The following is a 16,463-nucleotide window of genomic DNA, read 5'->3' on the forward strand; positions in this document are numbered from 1 at the left end:
TTGGTTGGTGCACCTGATTAATGCCATACTGAAGAAAAGCTACAATCTCAGTGCCAGGGGAAGAATTAGATGGGAGGCCATTCAGGGCACCATACTACCATCACCACCGTCATTACAGCAGCAGCGGAGCTCAGCTCCTGCACAGCCCGATGTCCATCTCCACATCTGTGACACTGGAGCAGGGGACACCCCTACGTGGCCATCAGCATCAACTCTCCCCTCCCCCCACACATCCGGCACCGTGAAGCCTCTGGCACTCATTTTTTAAGAAACCCTCTCTGGATCCAGACTGTTCTGACAATTATTGTCACAGTGGGAACAGACAGGGCAGTAAACCAGAAAAAATACTACTAAATTAACCCCCTAGTCACAAGGACAGGCTGTACTTTTCCATAATTGCATAAATAGGTGGTGGGGAAATGCATGAAATGCTGAGTGACATTCACGTGTGTCTGATGTGCTGAATATATCAAGTATGCACATTCTGCATCAATCTGCTTCCGAAACACCCCCAAAATGCCCATGTACTGCATGCACTAAGTTGCCCAATGAGAGGAAGTACATGCAGTATTTTGGTCTGCATAATTAGGAACTTTCCCCAAGTATCAGGCAAGTGCACAAGTGAACCTCGCTTTTATCTGTGCTAAACCCGAATAAGCTTTTGATCATTGCCCGCTTAAAAGTGGTAAAATGTAGTTATGTGTCACAAATGCATTCATTTTCAGGACGTCCTACAGGACCTAAACTGGGAAGGTAGGAATCACTGCTCAGTTTACTGGGGATTCTTTACTTGCTTAATTCCGTTTTTTTTTTTTCCTCCATTGCACATGGGTGTTTGATTCTTGGAAAATCCCTACCCTAGCTCAAACTTTCACCCATCTGGAATCCAGGCATCAGTGATGCTATACAGCTGAGCTAGGCTCTAGTTTTAGGTAGATTCCTGCCAGTAGGTAAACTAAGTCAGGAAATGACAGAGTGAACTGAAAGGATAAATATTTATATGCACCCTTTATTCTGGGTTATCTGCACAAAGTTCATGCTATAGGAATTGTATACTGGCTATGCATCTCTAGTCACACTCGTTGCCTGGGCAGTCTGAGGACAGAAACATCAGAACAAAGAACATACGAAATTGCCATGCTGGGTCAGACCAAGGGTCCATCAAGCCCAGCATCTTGTTTCCAACAGAGGCCAAACCAGGCCACAAGAACCTGGCAATTACTCAAACACTAAGAAGATCCCATGCTACTGATGCAATTAATAGCAGTGGCAATTCCCTAAGAAAACTTGATTAATAGCCGTTAATGGACTTCTCCTCCAAGAACTTATCCAAACCTTTTTTGAACCCAGCTATACTAACTGCACTAACCACATCCTCTGACAACAAATTCCAGAGCTTTATTGTGCGTTGAGTGAAAAAGAATTTACTCCAATTAGTGTTAAATGTGCTACTTGCTTCATCTACTCTTTCAAGACCTCATGATCTTAAAGACCTCAATCATATCCCACCTCAGTCGTCTCTTCTCCAAGCTGAACAACCCTAACCTCTTCAGCCTTTCCTCATAGGGGAGCTTTTTCATCCCCTTTATCATTTTGGTTGCCCTTCTCTGTACCTTCTCCATTGCAACTATATCTTTTTTGAGATGCGGTGACCAGAATTGTACACAGTATTCAAGGTGTGGTCTCACCACGGAGCGATACAGACGCATTATGACATTTTCCATTTTATTAACCATTTCCTTCCTAATAATTCCTAACATTCTGTTTGCTTTTTTGACTGCTGCAGCACACTGAGTTGACAATTTTAAAGTATTATCCACTATTATCAGATCTCATCAAAAGTTTTCTTGAGCCCTTCAATAAATAGGGTCCTACTAAATGCACCATATTTTCTTTGCATGATCATCTCAGCTTCCTTCCCCCCTGAACTCTGGTCTTTTATTTTAGAATGTTAATACCCATGCAGACGCACAAAACATTTTCCGAGTTCCCTTGTGCATGTCCTCTGCACAAACTTGCTTCATCTTAATCTTGAGCAATATCCAAGTTCTTTTCTTCTTTACTAAAAAGGATGGGCTCCGTCATATCAGGGTTTGTTAGAAAACACGCAATATTTAAATTTAGGGAGAGATCAGGCTAGAAGCCTGTGATCAAGTGTTAAAATGTGATACTCCAATGCTATTTTAAGAACAACTAATAAGCATGTGAGAAAAAAAAAAAAGTACGGTGAGCACTGTTCGTCATAGAAGCCGGTGGTGTTTTGTTCAGACCAGCAATATGACCTGTACAGGAAGGACGTGTTTTTATCTTCATTCTGCGGACCAAACTGCAACGTCACTTTTTAAGGAGACAAAATAAAATTGTTACTAGAAGGCAAAGATGCCTTTACCAACTTTCTTTATGCCGATAAACATAATGGTGCCGCTTCAGGTTTATGGCCATTTGGCACAGCCAGAGCAGAGAGGCAGGAGCAACTGAGGATTGTTCCTGCACCGGGAAGAACCATGGTGGGGCAAAGGCCAGGGTAGAGGGGCGGGGGGATTTTGCTTAAGCAGGTTTGGTAGGAGAAACACACGTCAATCAGTTCAATCTGTTTCTTTACAGGTTGTGATACCTTCCACTGGCCCAACATATGAATTATCAAACAACGATGAGTTACATGTGAATTTTTGGGACCACGTAAGTCCCTTCTACAAATGTTAGAGGTGGTCTTGAAAATTTACATACTACATTTCCTGGATAAATCTTACAGACAAAAGAATTCCAGCTTAAATAACTCCATAACCAATACGTCCACCCGAACTTTACCTTATTCATCCAAATTCATGATTCAGAAAAGTTTCCAGCATAAAAATTGTCATTTTTGCTAAATAAAAATGATCAAATCCAATGTTAAAAACTCCTGATTCAGAAGCCCTGCATATCCTGTGAAAATCACATAAACCCCTTTAAGTTTTTTCTTTTTTTTTTAAATAGGATATCCCTTTCTATGAACAGTGCAATATATTACCCTCATTTCAATAGGCATGAGCCTCATTATCCCTATTACCCTTCCTTGATGCTTTTATTTTCGGGACTGATTTTACAAGGAATGATGGTAAACATCCTTGCTATGATTTCCAGATCTTAATGTTAAAGCATTCCATGTAGCTAATGTGTAAAATGTAATCACAGTAGACTAGGGGTTAAGGAAAAGCTTTACTTATGCTTATAAGTAAAATGCAATTTATCTTATGCTTTTAATGATTTCTATTGTAAAATTGATATGTATCATCAAAAAAAGTTTATTTTGATTAAAAAAAAATTCTGGGACTGTCCTGGTAGCTTAATGGTAGCGCTGCCATGCAGAGAACTGGGTTTGATACCTGATCAGGTCTTCTGTTCCCTGGGGTAACCAGAGCTGGGGATGCTGTGAAGACTGCATTCAAAGCCTTGGAGGGGAAGGAGTCCTTGTCATTGCTCAATAGTGACACCTACTGAACAGACTTAAAGATGAATTTAAAAAGTCTGGCACGCACCAAAATCGAGAGATGCATGTACAAGTCAGGCTCGCGCATGCCCACCAAATTTTAAAAGCTGCGCAGATGTGCACGTTATCTCCATCTGCTCGCACATCTCGCTTGATTTCAAAAAGGGGCATGGTATAGGGGTTTTGGGGCATGGGCCAAGAGATGTGTACGAGGAATGGAGTAGCAGCGGGCTATGATCCAGGGATACCAAGTTTCGAATCCCACTGCCACTCTGTGTGACCTTGGGAAGCCATTTTACTTTCGTTGCCTCAGGTACAAACTGATCAAAACCCCTCTGCGAATAGGGAAATACCTACATTACCTGAATACAATACAAAGTGGAATACAAATCAAACTAAAAAACAAACAAACAACAAACTTACGTGCCTAGGTCCACTGCCGCGTAAGTACTTCTGCTAAGGAGGAGTAAGCTGTTGAAAAAAACAAAACAAAACAAAAAAACCTGCCATTTTGGAGGGGTTTAAAGAGTCTGTGGTAACTGGGAGGAGTGCAGGCTATTTTAACTAGGGGATTAGGAGGACCTAGCTCAACACTAGACAAACTGGTGAAACTGGTCATGGCATAGACATGTGTCGGTTTTAAAATACCCCAACTGGTCGCCGCATCTCAAAAAAGATATAATTGCGATGGAGAAGGTACAGAGAAGGGCTACCAAAATGATAAGGGGAATGGAACAACTCCTCTATGAGGAAAGACTAAAGAGGTTAGGACTTTTCAGCTTGGAGAAGAGACGACTGAGGGGGGATGTGATAGAGATGTTTAAAATCATGAGAGGTCTAGAACGGGTAGATGTGAATCGATTATTTACTCTTTCGGATAGTAGAAAGACTAGGGGGCACTCCATGAAGTTAGCATGGGGCACATTTAAAACTAATCGGAGAAAGTTCTTTTTTACTCAACGCACAATTAAACTCTGGAATTTGTTGCCAGAGGATGTGGTTAGTGAGTTAGTGTAGTTGTGTTTAAAAAAGGATTGGATAAGTTCTTGGAGGAGAAGTCCATTACCTGCTATTAAGTTCACCTAGAGAATAACCACTGCCATTAGCAATGGTAACATGGAATAGACTTAGTTTTTGGGTACTTGCCAGGTTGTTATGGCCTGGATTGGCCACTGTTGGAAACAGGATGCTGGGCTTGATGGACCCTTGGTCTGACCCAGTATGGCATTTTCTTATGTTCTTATAGAAACGGTCTAGGAGCACACCCACTTAAAATTAGGCACACGTGTGCCCTCTCAAGTTATTTTATAACATGAGCACATATTTGCATGCAAGTTATAAAACCGATGCGGGCTCGGGGGTGTGGTGCCGGCCCGGGGGCGTGGTCGAGGCCTCCGGACCAGCCCCCGGGTCGGGTGATGGCGCGCCAGCAGCCCGCTGGCACGCGCAGATTTACATCTGCTTTCAGCAGGCGCAAATCTGCCAACAAAGGTAAGGGGGGTTTAGATAGGGCTGGGGGGGTGGGTTAGGTAGGAGAAGGGAGGGGAAAGTGGGGGGAGGGCGAAGGAAAGTTCCCTCTGAGGCCGCTCCGAAATGGGAGCGGCCTCGGAGGGAACAGGCAGCGCGCGCTGGGCTCGGCACACGCAGGTTGCACAAATGTGCACCCCCTTGCGCACGCCGACCCCGGATTTTATAAGATACGCGCGTATCTTATAAAATCCAGCATACTTTTGTTCGCGCCTTGTGCGCGAACAAAAGTATGCGATCGCGCAAATTTTTAAAATCTACCCCACTATGTTTTAGCAATTATGATGGTTTTTACCAAAATAAGCAAGGTGTGGATGGAAAATCTGTGCAACATTCTAGCATGCAGAAAGAATAGCTTATACTAGAAAGTACTTTTAAAAATAGTAAGAGTGCTTATAGTATCAAGGCACATTAAGGGAATAAAAAGTTTAGATGAGTTCAATAGTACCCACCTCTTTTGTGACAGACACAATTGATGAGGCAATATCACAATATTCCAATGCTTTGACGTTCTGTCCAAGATCTTTGTAGCACTGTAATAAAAATATGAGGGATGTGAAATAAAGCAAATTAAAATGAAGCAAACTAAAAATGAAATAGGCAAGCTCTCAATCAAGATACCATTTGTAGAGCAGAGCATCCCAGGCCTGTCCTGTTGACCCCGTAGTCGGTTTTCAGGATATCCAGAATGAATGGAGTGGGTGAGTAGCCCAGTGGTTAGAGCAGTGAGATGAGAACTGGGGGAGGCAGGATTCAAATCCCACTGATAGTTGTTGTAACCTTGGGCAAGTCACTTTGTCCTCCGTTGTCTCAGCTACAATCTAAGAGGCCTCCTTACGAAAGAATTTCTTCCAGTTTGTGACTATGGGAAAAATGCTTAGTAAATAGGGCCTTTAGATTGTAAGCCTTCTAGGGATAGGTAAATACTTACAGTACCTGAAAGTAATGTGCTGTGAAGTGTTTCAAAAGGTGTAATGTAAATAATAAAAAAAGAATAATAAAAGAATAACATATAAAATTTTCTTCAATGTAAGCAAATTTATCTCTTGCATGTTCATTGTGGATATCTTGAAAACCCGATTGACTGGGGGGTCACCAGGACAGGTTTGGGAGCCTTGTTGTAGAACGTACAGTTTGAAAACAAACTTACCTTTGCTACATACACATAATTGTATTTGGAGTAACCTGGGTTTATTTCTTCAGCCTGAATAGAGCATAAGAAAAACAAAAGACCCAAACAAGTAAAAATATGGTTCAGTATGTAAATTTCTATGGCAATCAATGTTTTCCTATTGGATTTCAACACAGAATATAACGTTACAGCACATGTAATTGCCAAATTCTCACGGTTTTAGCATATTCCTAATATTAGTAAATGTTTACAAAGTATTTCCTATATGTGCAGTCAGGACTGTCACAAGAGGTGGGGGACAAGAAGGGTGACTGCCTGGGCCCGCCACCATTTTGAGTCAATCTGCAAGCATGCAAGCCTGAAAGAGAAGAGGATGCCAAAAGCATCCCTTGCCCAGGCTGCTATTTTATCCAATGACTGCTCTGCCTGCTCTCTGGCACGTGGGACCCTGTCGATGGTAAGTCAAACGGGGAAAAATGCACATAAATGGCTGTTATAAAAGTGACCCGGGCTCAGTGCATATACTTCTATGAGAGCTACAGAGAGGCATTCTGGGTGTGGCGGATTTGGAGCTTAGGTTTACATATTTTTTGCTTTAAAAAGTATCAAATTAATTTTCAAAGCAGTTATGCGTGTAAAATTAGCATATATGCGCATAAGTAGATTTTATTCGCGCACATGCTATTTTTTAACCATCAAAAGAGCGTGCACATTTTCGCTTTCTAGTACACATTAACCTGCACAAAAAAGGGGTGGTGTAGTGGTATATCAGGGCAGGGCCAAGAGGTGTGCGTGTTAGTTGCTATTTTATAAGAGATTTACATGAATACATTAAGGCAACTTATTCACACCATTTTACAGCTGCTAATTATTTAGCACAATTGATATTTATTTATTTTTACATACCGATGTTTGTAGGGTTCCTCACATCGGTTTACAATAAATGAATTTAAGATTCAATAAAAAGAAATCACAGTATAAAATACAATTAAAATTCAAAATATAAAAGTACAGTTAAAATATCAGACTCATCTGGAGTCTGCTATTGTTGGGTGGAAGGTCTGGATGAACTGAGGGGAGTTCAGAGTGAAATTACCAGAAGTGTCTCTGTGAACTGGAGACAGATTGGGTGAACTGGTGCAGGTATCAGCAAATTGCATTTGCAATTATGTGTTCATGTTTTAAAATATACAGACTTCCACTAAATCAGGGTTTTGCGTTAGCAAGTAATTTTTTTTTTTGCGCTTAAAAGATAAGATGGTGATTTTCAAAGCAGTGCTTGGGTGCACACTGGCATGAGCCCAGGGACACAGCAATTTTATAACTTGTGCGCGCATGTTATAAAATAGCCTGAGCATGTGCACCTAGGTAAGTGGGCACGCAAATCCCAATTCTACCGCGTAAGTCAGGGTATTTTATAACCAGCGCATGTCCACACCATTGCCAGTTTCATCAGTTTGTCCAGTTAAGAGCTAGGTCCTCCAAACCCCCTCCCTGGTTTGATCATCTGCACTTCCCCCAGTTACCTCAGACCCTTTAAATCCCTCCAAAATGGCAAGTTTTTTTGGGTTTTTTTTACAACTTACCCCTCCTCCATAGTAGAAGCAAACTTACGCGGCCATGGACCTAGGCACGTGACGGGGCACATTAGTATTTATGGTCACATCTCTTGGCCACGCCACGAAACGCCCATGCCCTTCCCACGTCACACCCCTTGTGAGATGTGTGTGCAGCGGGAGATACGCGCGCATCGGGGCGGCTTTTAAAATCCAGTGGGCGTGTCTGAGCCTAACTTGTGTGCGCATGTCCCGATTTTGGTGCGTGCCAGCCTTTTAAAATTCACCTTGAAGCACAAATGTTTAGATAATAGGTAGAGAAAGTACGCGCTTTCAATGCACTGCAAGTATTCATGTATAACAAACATACGCGTATTTTACAATCTACTTGAACCTAATGTGCGCACATTTTAAAATACTGTAGTAGATCTCCATTACTCCAATTAGAGTATCCTATCAATGATTGATAATTAGCTCCTGTTAGCTACTGGGGGGAGGATGAATTAGGTGGGGTTTGAGGTTAAATATGCACTGTTGTTATTTTTTATATTTTTATTTTATAATGATTGCTTTAAACATGTGAATCTTGTATTTGTTTCTATACTTTGTTCATCGCTTTGGGCGATTGTTTCAATCTGTAAAGTGATTCACAAATGCTGTTAAATAAATAAATAGATCTCCATCCGGCCATGTACATGCATACATGGGGCCATGTGGAGTTCTTTGAAACATTACCCTCTATCAGGTAGATTTTAAAAGCATTCCTCGGGAACTACATGCTTGCATACCTGTGCGCGAACACTTTCAATTCAGGGTGGGTTTTGGGGGGGGGTGGGGGTGGAGTTACATTGGTCTGCCTAGGGCGCAAAGGCCTGTAGACTCTTGTAACACCGCCCCCCACCAAACCCCCCCTTAGTTGAAAGTGACCCTCCTACAGTGGGAGATATATAGAGTGGCAGACTGTCTCTCTAACATTCTCGCGCTCTCTCTCTATGGGCCTCTAGTGTGAGTGCGCGTGTAAAGGCTGCACACATACACACGGCAGGGTTATTTTAAATGATATGCATGTACTTGCACACTATGAACTTTTTTTTTTTTAATAACAATTTTTATTGAATTTTAACTGAACAAACCAGCCAATGCCGTCAAAGTACATACAGGTGCATAAGCCAGTACACGTTGTGTAAAAATAGAGGAAAGCCATGGGCAACTATGCACAATATACATGATAAAGAGTGACCATTAGCCCCCCGCCCCCTCTGGTTTCCCCCAGCTCCCCCTCCCCCTGTTTCCGTCACTAAAACATTTCAAAGAGGACATGTAATAGAGACCTGACGAGTTACCCTATGAACATCAATACAGAACACAATGAGTCAATCAGTCAAAATCATGTTCCTGGATCGAGGTGATAAAGAATTTAGGTAGAGACCCCAAATTTGTAGGAACTGCCATCGATGTCTTGGAGAGGACTGAGATAACAGACTGTCCATCTGCATCATCCTACACACTCGGAACTTAAATGTATATCTTTGCTCGCGTGTCCAATACGCGTGTTTATGGGTGCAGCACGCGCCTTTTAAAATTCATCTATATGTCTGTAAATTAACTTGCTACAAGTTACCCCCTCCGAAGATCACGTGTAACTTCATGCGGGAGAGTTTGTGCGCATACACAGCTATTTGCATGCAACTTTTCAAAGTGACCTTCAACTTCTGGAAGAGTTGGTGCTGAGCAGGTAAGGTTACCAAATGCCGGGAAGCAAGGGTTAATTTCAGTTATTAAAAAAGGGCAAAGATAGATTAGATTGTAAATCTTATTGACCTATATCTTCACTCAATGCAAATATCAAAACCCTGGCAAGAGTTCTGCATAACAACTGCTGAGGTTGTGCAATTAGTAACATCCCGACCAAGAAATGGAACAACTTTCTCTTTTTTTTTTCTTCGCCTAAAGCAGTTTCCTCCTGTTTCTTTAGGATTTGGCTCAGTCAGATCTAGCACCTACCGGCCAGGATCTTTGCCAAATTTTAAAAATCACAATTTAACAGAGATATAGGTTTATGGGAGCCACACGCCAAAGGAGCTTTCCCATTTATTGATTACATCATGGCGTCTTGTAGGTAGCTTCTCTCTAAGACAGAATTATACACATTTTCAAGGCTAGGCACTAGCAACATATAATCCTGGGGGAATTCTGTGCTACAGCAGAGCGCAGAATTTGCACAGAATTCCCCCTCTATGCAGAATTGCCAAATTCTGCACAGAAAATGGCAGAGGAGACCCCGTCATGCCGCAAACAGATCACGCCATTCGCAGCAAATTGAAGGCGCTATTCAAGGTGAAGATGAAGGCCCCCACATGCTGTGCTCTGCTCGTGGAGAAGATGAAGGTCCCAGTGAGAGTGAATGTGTGTAGAGAAGTGTGTGCATGAGAGAGGGGAGGGGTATGGGGGGAAGGAGGAGGAGGAGTGTGAGAAAGAGAGTGGGGGTTGAAAGAGAGAGCGGGGGGGGGGGGGTTTAGCAGGAGGGTATAAGAGAGAGCAGGGAAAGTGAGAGAGCAGGAGGGTGTGAGAGAGCAGAGGGGATGCTTGAGTGTGGGTGCCAGAGAGAGGGAGCCTATATGAGGAGATTATGAAGGAGTGTGAGAGATTAGGAGCTGGTGTGTATGAAAAAGGGATCGTAGGTATATGAGGGTGCTAGCCTGTGTGAAGGGATTGTGTATGTGTGAGAGACAGCCTGTGTGAAGGGGTGCGTGAGAGAGAGAGACATAGGTAGCCTTTGTAAGGATGTATGTGTGAGAGAGAAAGGGAGCTTCTGTGGGTATGTATGCAAGAGAGAGGGACCCTGTATGAGGGGATGTGTGTGTGTGTGTGTGTGTGTGCGCGAGAGAATGAGGGAGCCTGTATGAGGGTGTGTGTATGTGCACTAGAGAGAGGGAGGGACAGAGGGAGCCTGTGTGAGGGGCAGTACTGAGAATGGGGTCAAACCCTAGAAGAGGCAATAGAGTGGGAGGGGTGGAGCCTAGAGGTGGAGGGGAGAGATACTGGCAGGTGGAGGAGGTGGGGCCTGAGAGGGCAAAGTGGCTAGGGGAGTAGGGAGAGCGAGTGGAAGGGACAAGCTTACAGTGAATTTCTAAAGAAATTCTGCTCAAAATATTTAAATTCTGCAACTTTAAGTAACAACTTTTTTCAGTATTAATTTAAAATGTAATTACTTAGACTGTCTTGTCAATTGTGTTATTTTGACCAATATAAAATATGCAGAATTTTAAGTTTTTGTGCGCAGAATTCCCCCAGGACTAAATATAGCATTTTTAAAAAATAAAATAAGGTATCTTGCCTCCAGAATTTTCCAACTTTACATAGACTCAGAAGATGAATTTTGGCCCACATTTGAACTTGTATGAGGTCCATATACAAAGGGGTTTGTCTGGCTGAAAAGGCTGACCCATGGGCAGATATGTAAAAGCCAGCAGAGGAAGAGGAGAAGTGGGTAGCCTGCTGGATAGACCTAGCTGCTAATTCTTCAGTTCTCTCTGTACTTCTTTTAGCTAAGGATTCTCTGTGTTTATCCCAAGCGTTACAGAGTGTTTCTCCCCCTTTATTCTAAATTTCCATTTTCTTTTTGCCTTAAAGTGGCTGCGTCTGGGCTTTTCTCTGTCTTCGATTTCCAAATTTTCAGGCCGATTCAGTAAAAGTCGCGGGAGAGCGCCTGCTCTCCCGGCGCGTGCACTAGGGGTGTGCATTCGTTCCCTATGAATTGGGAATCCACAATATATAGGGACATATTCGTTGTATTCGTGGGGAAGCGAAACATATCGAGATCCCCACGAATACAACAAATCTTCGCCGAATTATTCGGCCGCCTAAAGGAGCCAATTTAAATAAACCCTCCACCCTCCTGACCCCCCCCCCCCAAGACTTACCAAAACTCCCTGGTGGTCCAGTGGGGGGTCCGGGAGCCATCCCCTGCACTCACACCCTCGGCTGCCGGTTTCAAAATGGCGCCGATAGCCTTTGACCTACTATGTCACAGGGGCTACCGGTGCCATTGGTCAGCCCCTGTCACATGGCCATCGGCACCATCTTGTGCTCCTACCATGTGACAGGGGCTGACCAATGGCACCGGTAGCCCCTGTGACATAGTAAGGGCAAAGGCTATCGGCGCCATTTTGATTACTGGCAGCCGACGGCCCGAGTGCAGGAGACCCTTCTGACCCCCACAAGGCTTGCCAAAAGTCCAGCCTCTATGACATATTGAGGGCAAGGGCTATCGGCACCATTTTGAATACTGGCAGCCGATAGCCTTTGCCAGTATTCAAAATGGTGCCGATAGCCTTTGCCCTCACTGCACTTTTGGCTGGACTGTTGGCAAGTCTTGTGGGGATCAGGAGGGTCCCCCCAGACTTGCCAAAAGTCCCTGGTGGTCCAGCAGGGATCCAGGAGCGATCTCCTGCACTCGGTCCGTCGGCTGCCAGTAATCAAAATGGCGCTGATAGCCTTTGCCCTTAATATGTCACAGGGACTACCGGTGCCATTGGTCAGCCCCTGTCACATGGTAGGAGCACAAGATGGCACCAATGGCCATGTGACAGGGGCTGACCAATGGCACTAGAAGCCCCTGTGACATAGAAGGTCAAAGGCCATCAGCACCATTTTGAAACCGGCAGCAGAGGGTGTGAGTGCAGGGGATGGCTCCCAGACCCCCCGCTGGACCACCAGGGAGTTTTGGTAAATCTTGGGGGGGTCAGGAGGGTGGGAGTTGTAGTTAATTTAATTTTAGTGGGGAAACAAAAAGGAATTGACTGATAAACGTATCGGGGGCCCCCCCTTGCCGAATGCAACGTATCTGCCCCCCGACGAATACGAATCCCGAATGCAAAGTATGAAGTCCCTCTGCACATCCCTAGTGCGCACAGGCCACTCTCCTGTGCGGGCGATTCAGTATTTAAATGAGGGCCCGCGGTAAAAAGAGGCGCTAGGGACACTAGCACGTCCCTAGCGCCTCTTTTTTGACAGGAGCGGCGGCTGTTAGCGAGTTTGACAGCCGACGCTCAATTTTGCCAGCGTCTGTTCTGAAACCTGCTGACAGCAGTTTTTACTGCTTTTCTGTGCACTTTCCCAGTGCCAGCAGAAATTAACGCCTACCTTTGGGTTGGCGCTAATTTCTGAAAGTAAAATGTGCGGCTTGGCTGCACATTTTACTTAGTGAATCGCGCGGGAATAACTAATAGGGCCATCAACATGCATTTGTATGTTGCAGGCGCTATTAGTTTTGCATTGTACTGTATCGTCCTGTTTATGAGCACACTGTACTGTATCGGCCTGTTTATGATCTTGGGATTACGTCCTATTGCAATACTGTTTGTTATCTCATTCGGTCTTAATGTTATTTTACCTTTCATGCTATGCTTGAAATAAACCTTGAAATGAACATTTAAAAGTACTTTTGCTTTGAAATGGAAGTAATGGATATTGGATCCTGCCCATGAAAACTGTACTTATTGGACCAGAGGATGAGGTAAAAAACATGATACAACAAGGAAGGAATTTAGGATTAAACATTTCTGAGCCCGACGTGAGGAAGAATCAATCTTGGATTTTCACTGAGGAATGTACTGAATCACATAACAAGGAAAGTAAGATTCTCTCAGATGTAGTTCTAACATCATTTAAAAACAGACTTTACCAGCTGCAGCACTGTTTTTAGAATTATGTTCTGTGAATATTACTACAGAAATTTAAATACAAATTTTCCTGATTAAATTGTCTGAAAGCATGCCCTGTATTTCTTTTGGCTGCGCCACCCACTTAGTGTCTCAATATCTTCATTCACCAGGGAATCTCGCTTTGGTCATCCAGAAAATTTGAGGCAGGATTTATTCAGAGAACTGCGATAATGTGCCAACTGCTGCTATCCAAAATGAAGTCACGTCCTACAGCCTTTTGTGAAGTTATGTGACTAAGAAATAGAAATGGAAAGCCATTTTCCAATATCGTGCAACAAGTTAACCGTCACTGCATCGTGACCAGAGGCAACCGGAATCTTTACAGTGTTTACATTTGGAGCATTGTTGCTATTCTCACCCTTAAAAATGGAGAGAACAAATCTCCCACCTAAAACATCCTCATAATGCAGAGTCATTTCCACCTTCTGCTGTCTAAACTAGCCACATCCTGGTTTCTGAGGAAGGAAATAAATCTCTAAGTCATATATCAGCCAAGTTGCCTAAATGAGCACAACTATAAATTCTGCTTCCCCCATCATATAGACAAGGGCTCATTCTGTTTCCACACTAGAATCTTTTCTTAGCATTGTATGATATTTACATAAGTAGCCTGGCCACCGCTGATCTATCTTTCGCATCGGCTACCATTTTTGAGCTGTAAGGATAAAAACACGAGACTCAGTGCCATGGCCACATCAGGTTCAGCAGCAATGATGCAAATTACCCTGAGAAAATTCTGCAAAGCCTCCTGTACAGTTGCAGAAGGCGGATTCCCATACAGAGTAGCTGCTATCTTCCTCTCAATCCAAGACAGCTGCGAGACCTGGAATAAACAATGAGAGGTGTGAAACTTCCTTTTGCATTTGTTTGCTGATTTTGAGATCATGAGAACTTAAGCTGCCATGTCCATCAAACCCAGCATCCTGTCTGTGGCAGTGGCCAGTCTGGGTCGCTTGGAAGCAGATCTCTACAGGGGGTCCATTCCCTGCTGCTCACACCCAGAAGGAAGAGGTGGCAATCCACACATCTACCTGGCTAATCATTTTAAATGGATCTGTCCTCCAGAAGTTTGTCAAAATGGTTTTTGTTTTTTTTTTTTTTTAGGGCCGGCAGTACTATAAACTTTCTAACACAAATAGCTCAATAATCAAGTTGGGCACATTCTTGAAGGATTATCAAAAAGGGATAAAGAAAAACATTTTAAACAGGAAACATGCTGAGGTACAAAGAGAGCACTGAAAAGATGTGTCAGTTCAATTTAGTGTTCCATTCCATTCCCCATACCTTATTCAAGCACATCTCCTAAAGATTAAACTACTAGGAATGTAAATTCATTGGTTGATTTCTTTGATGCGTTTCGGAGGGACACATGTATCACATGAATGGAGAATACGCGGGCATAATGGATAATGCGTGCGCTCGAGGTCTGGCAACAGATGTACGCGCATACTATCCATTGTGCACGCATACTCTCCATTCATGAGATATGCGAGTATTGCCGAAACGAATCAAACGAATTTACCAACAAAGGTGCATCCCTAAAAGCTACCTCATCAAGGGTCCATCATCCTGTTTCCAACAGAGGCCAAACCAGGCCACAAGAACCTGGCAATTACCCAAACGCTAACATAGATCATATGGCTCCAACACATTATGATAGCATCAAGCTTTTCACTGCACCAACAGTGTTGGCCGAGGAACTTTTTAAACAATTTGGCTTTTCCCCATTATCCTCTGCTCCAGCGATCTCAGTCTCTCTTATGCTTCCAGCCATAGAGATCTTAGCAGAGTTACTGGATCTCTTTAACTGGCTGGCAGGGCTCAAACCTTTTTACCACTTCCCTCTTCAAACCTTTTTCACTCCTCATTTATCTGATCCTATTCTGCTCTGACTTCTGCTAACTTTGCTTGCTTCTTTATTGACAGACTTAGAACCACATTCAACTCTTATCTGTCCCTTACGCTGTTCCTAGTACTCTAGTTTCCATTTTCTACTTTTCCAAATACCTTTCACACTGGTTTCTCAGCACAGCCTTCTGTGTCTTTACGGCTCATATCTCTCCCAGAATGATTTGCTGTATTCCATTCTTATTTTTCTGGACTTTTTAGCGGTTTTCAATACTGTTGATCATGCTATGCTTGGATCTACTCTTTCCTTCCATAGCATAGCTTGTACTGCATTGCTACAGTTCAGACATTTCTGACAATATCTTTGCTGTTTAAATCCACCCTCGTCTCTTAGGGGTGAATTTTCAATATCTGACATGCATAAAAATTAGGATATATATATATATATATATATATATATATAAGTAGCATTTACAACATGCATTTTCACTTTCGTGTGCACATATATACAGTTATAAAAGGAGCAAACTAGGGGTGCTCTGGGATAGACCAATATTTGCATGTGTAAGTTGCTATTTTAAAAGACACACAAGTACATTTCCCAACTCGCATAATTTTACACCTGCTAATTATCTGGCATAAGGGATACTAAATGTATTTATTGTGTACTATTGGCTGGGTGGGAGATCTGGGAGAACTGAGAGCAATTCAGGCTGAAGAATCAGGAGGGTCTTGATGTTCTGGAGAAGGACTTGGCAAACTGGTAGACTAACTGGTAATTTCATTTATGGGTGAAAGTTTTAAAATACACTGATCTATACAATTAGGTCCTATTTTATTTCCACATGTAAAATATATGCACGTATTTTAAAATAAATAGGAAAAGTATGCAGGTTCAATGCATTATTTGCTCTTTCAGTGCACTGCATGTATTTGCGCATAAGCCTACATATGTGTGTATGTTGCGTGCAGAGATACACGCATACGCATATATGCACGCAACACGCATATATGACTGCATGTATATGCCACCACACACAGTTTGAAAGTTCTCATCCCTGAGAGTAAATCATTTTCCAGTTTTTGATATGCTCTCTTTGTGGACACCCTTGATTTAAAATATATGGTTTGTAGCATAAAAATAGTAGTACATTATCTATCTTTTATTTTCAGGGGTCCATGTAACTGTATCTCAGTTTTTTCAT

The 16,463-nt window shown here is 42.9% G+C and overlaps 1 protein-coding gene across 8 annotated transcripts in view; it reads right to left on the reverse strand.

Annotated features, from left to right (window-relative positions):
- The window catches only part of RMDN2 (regulator of microtubule dynamics 2), a 252,019-nt gene that overhangs the window by 17,998 nt on the left and 217,558 nt on the right, over positions 1-16,463 (reverse strand). For all 8 annotated transcript variants that reach the window (XM_029593795.1, XM_029593793.1, XM_029593796.1 and 5 more), the window contains 3 exons: positions 14,135-14,233; positions 6,147-6,200; positions 5,449-5,529 (listed from right to left, as the gene is read on the reverse strand). In XM_029593795.1, coding sequence (XP_029449655.1) covers positions 5,449-5,529; positions 6,147-6,200; positions 14,135-14,233 — 234 coding nt within the window. The remainder of the gene's footprint in view (positions 1-5,448; positions 5,530-6,146; positions 6,201-14,134; positions 14,234-16,463) is intronic.

This window comes from Rhinatrema bivittatum, chromosome 3 (assembly GCF_901001135.1).
Source record: "Rhinatrema bivittatum chromosome 3, aRhiBiv1.1, whole genome shotgun sequence".
NCBI classification, from domain to species: Eukaryota; Metazoa; Chordata; class Amphibia; order Gymnophiona; family Rhinatrematidae; genus Rhinatrema; species Rhinatrema bivittatum.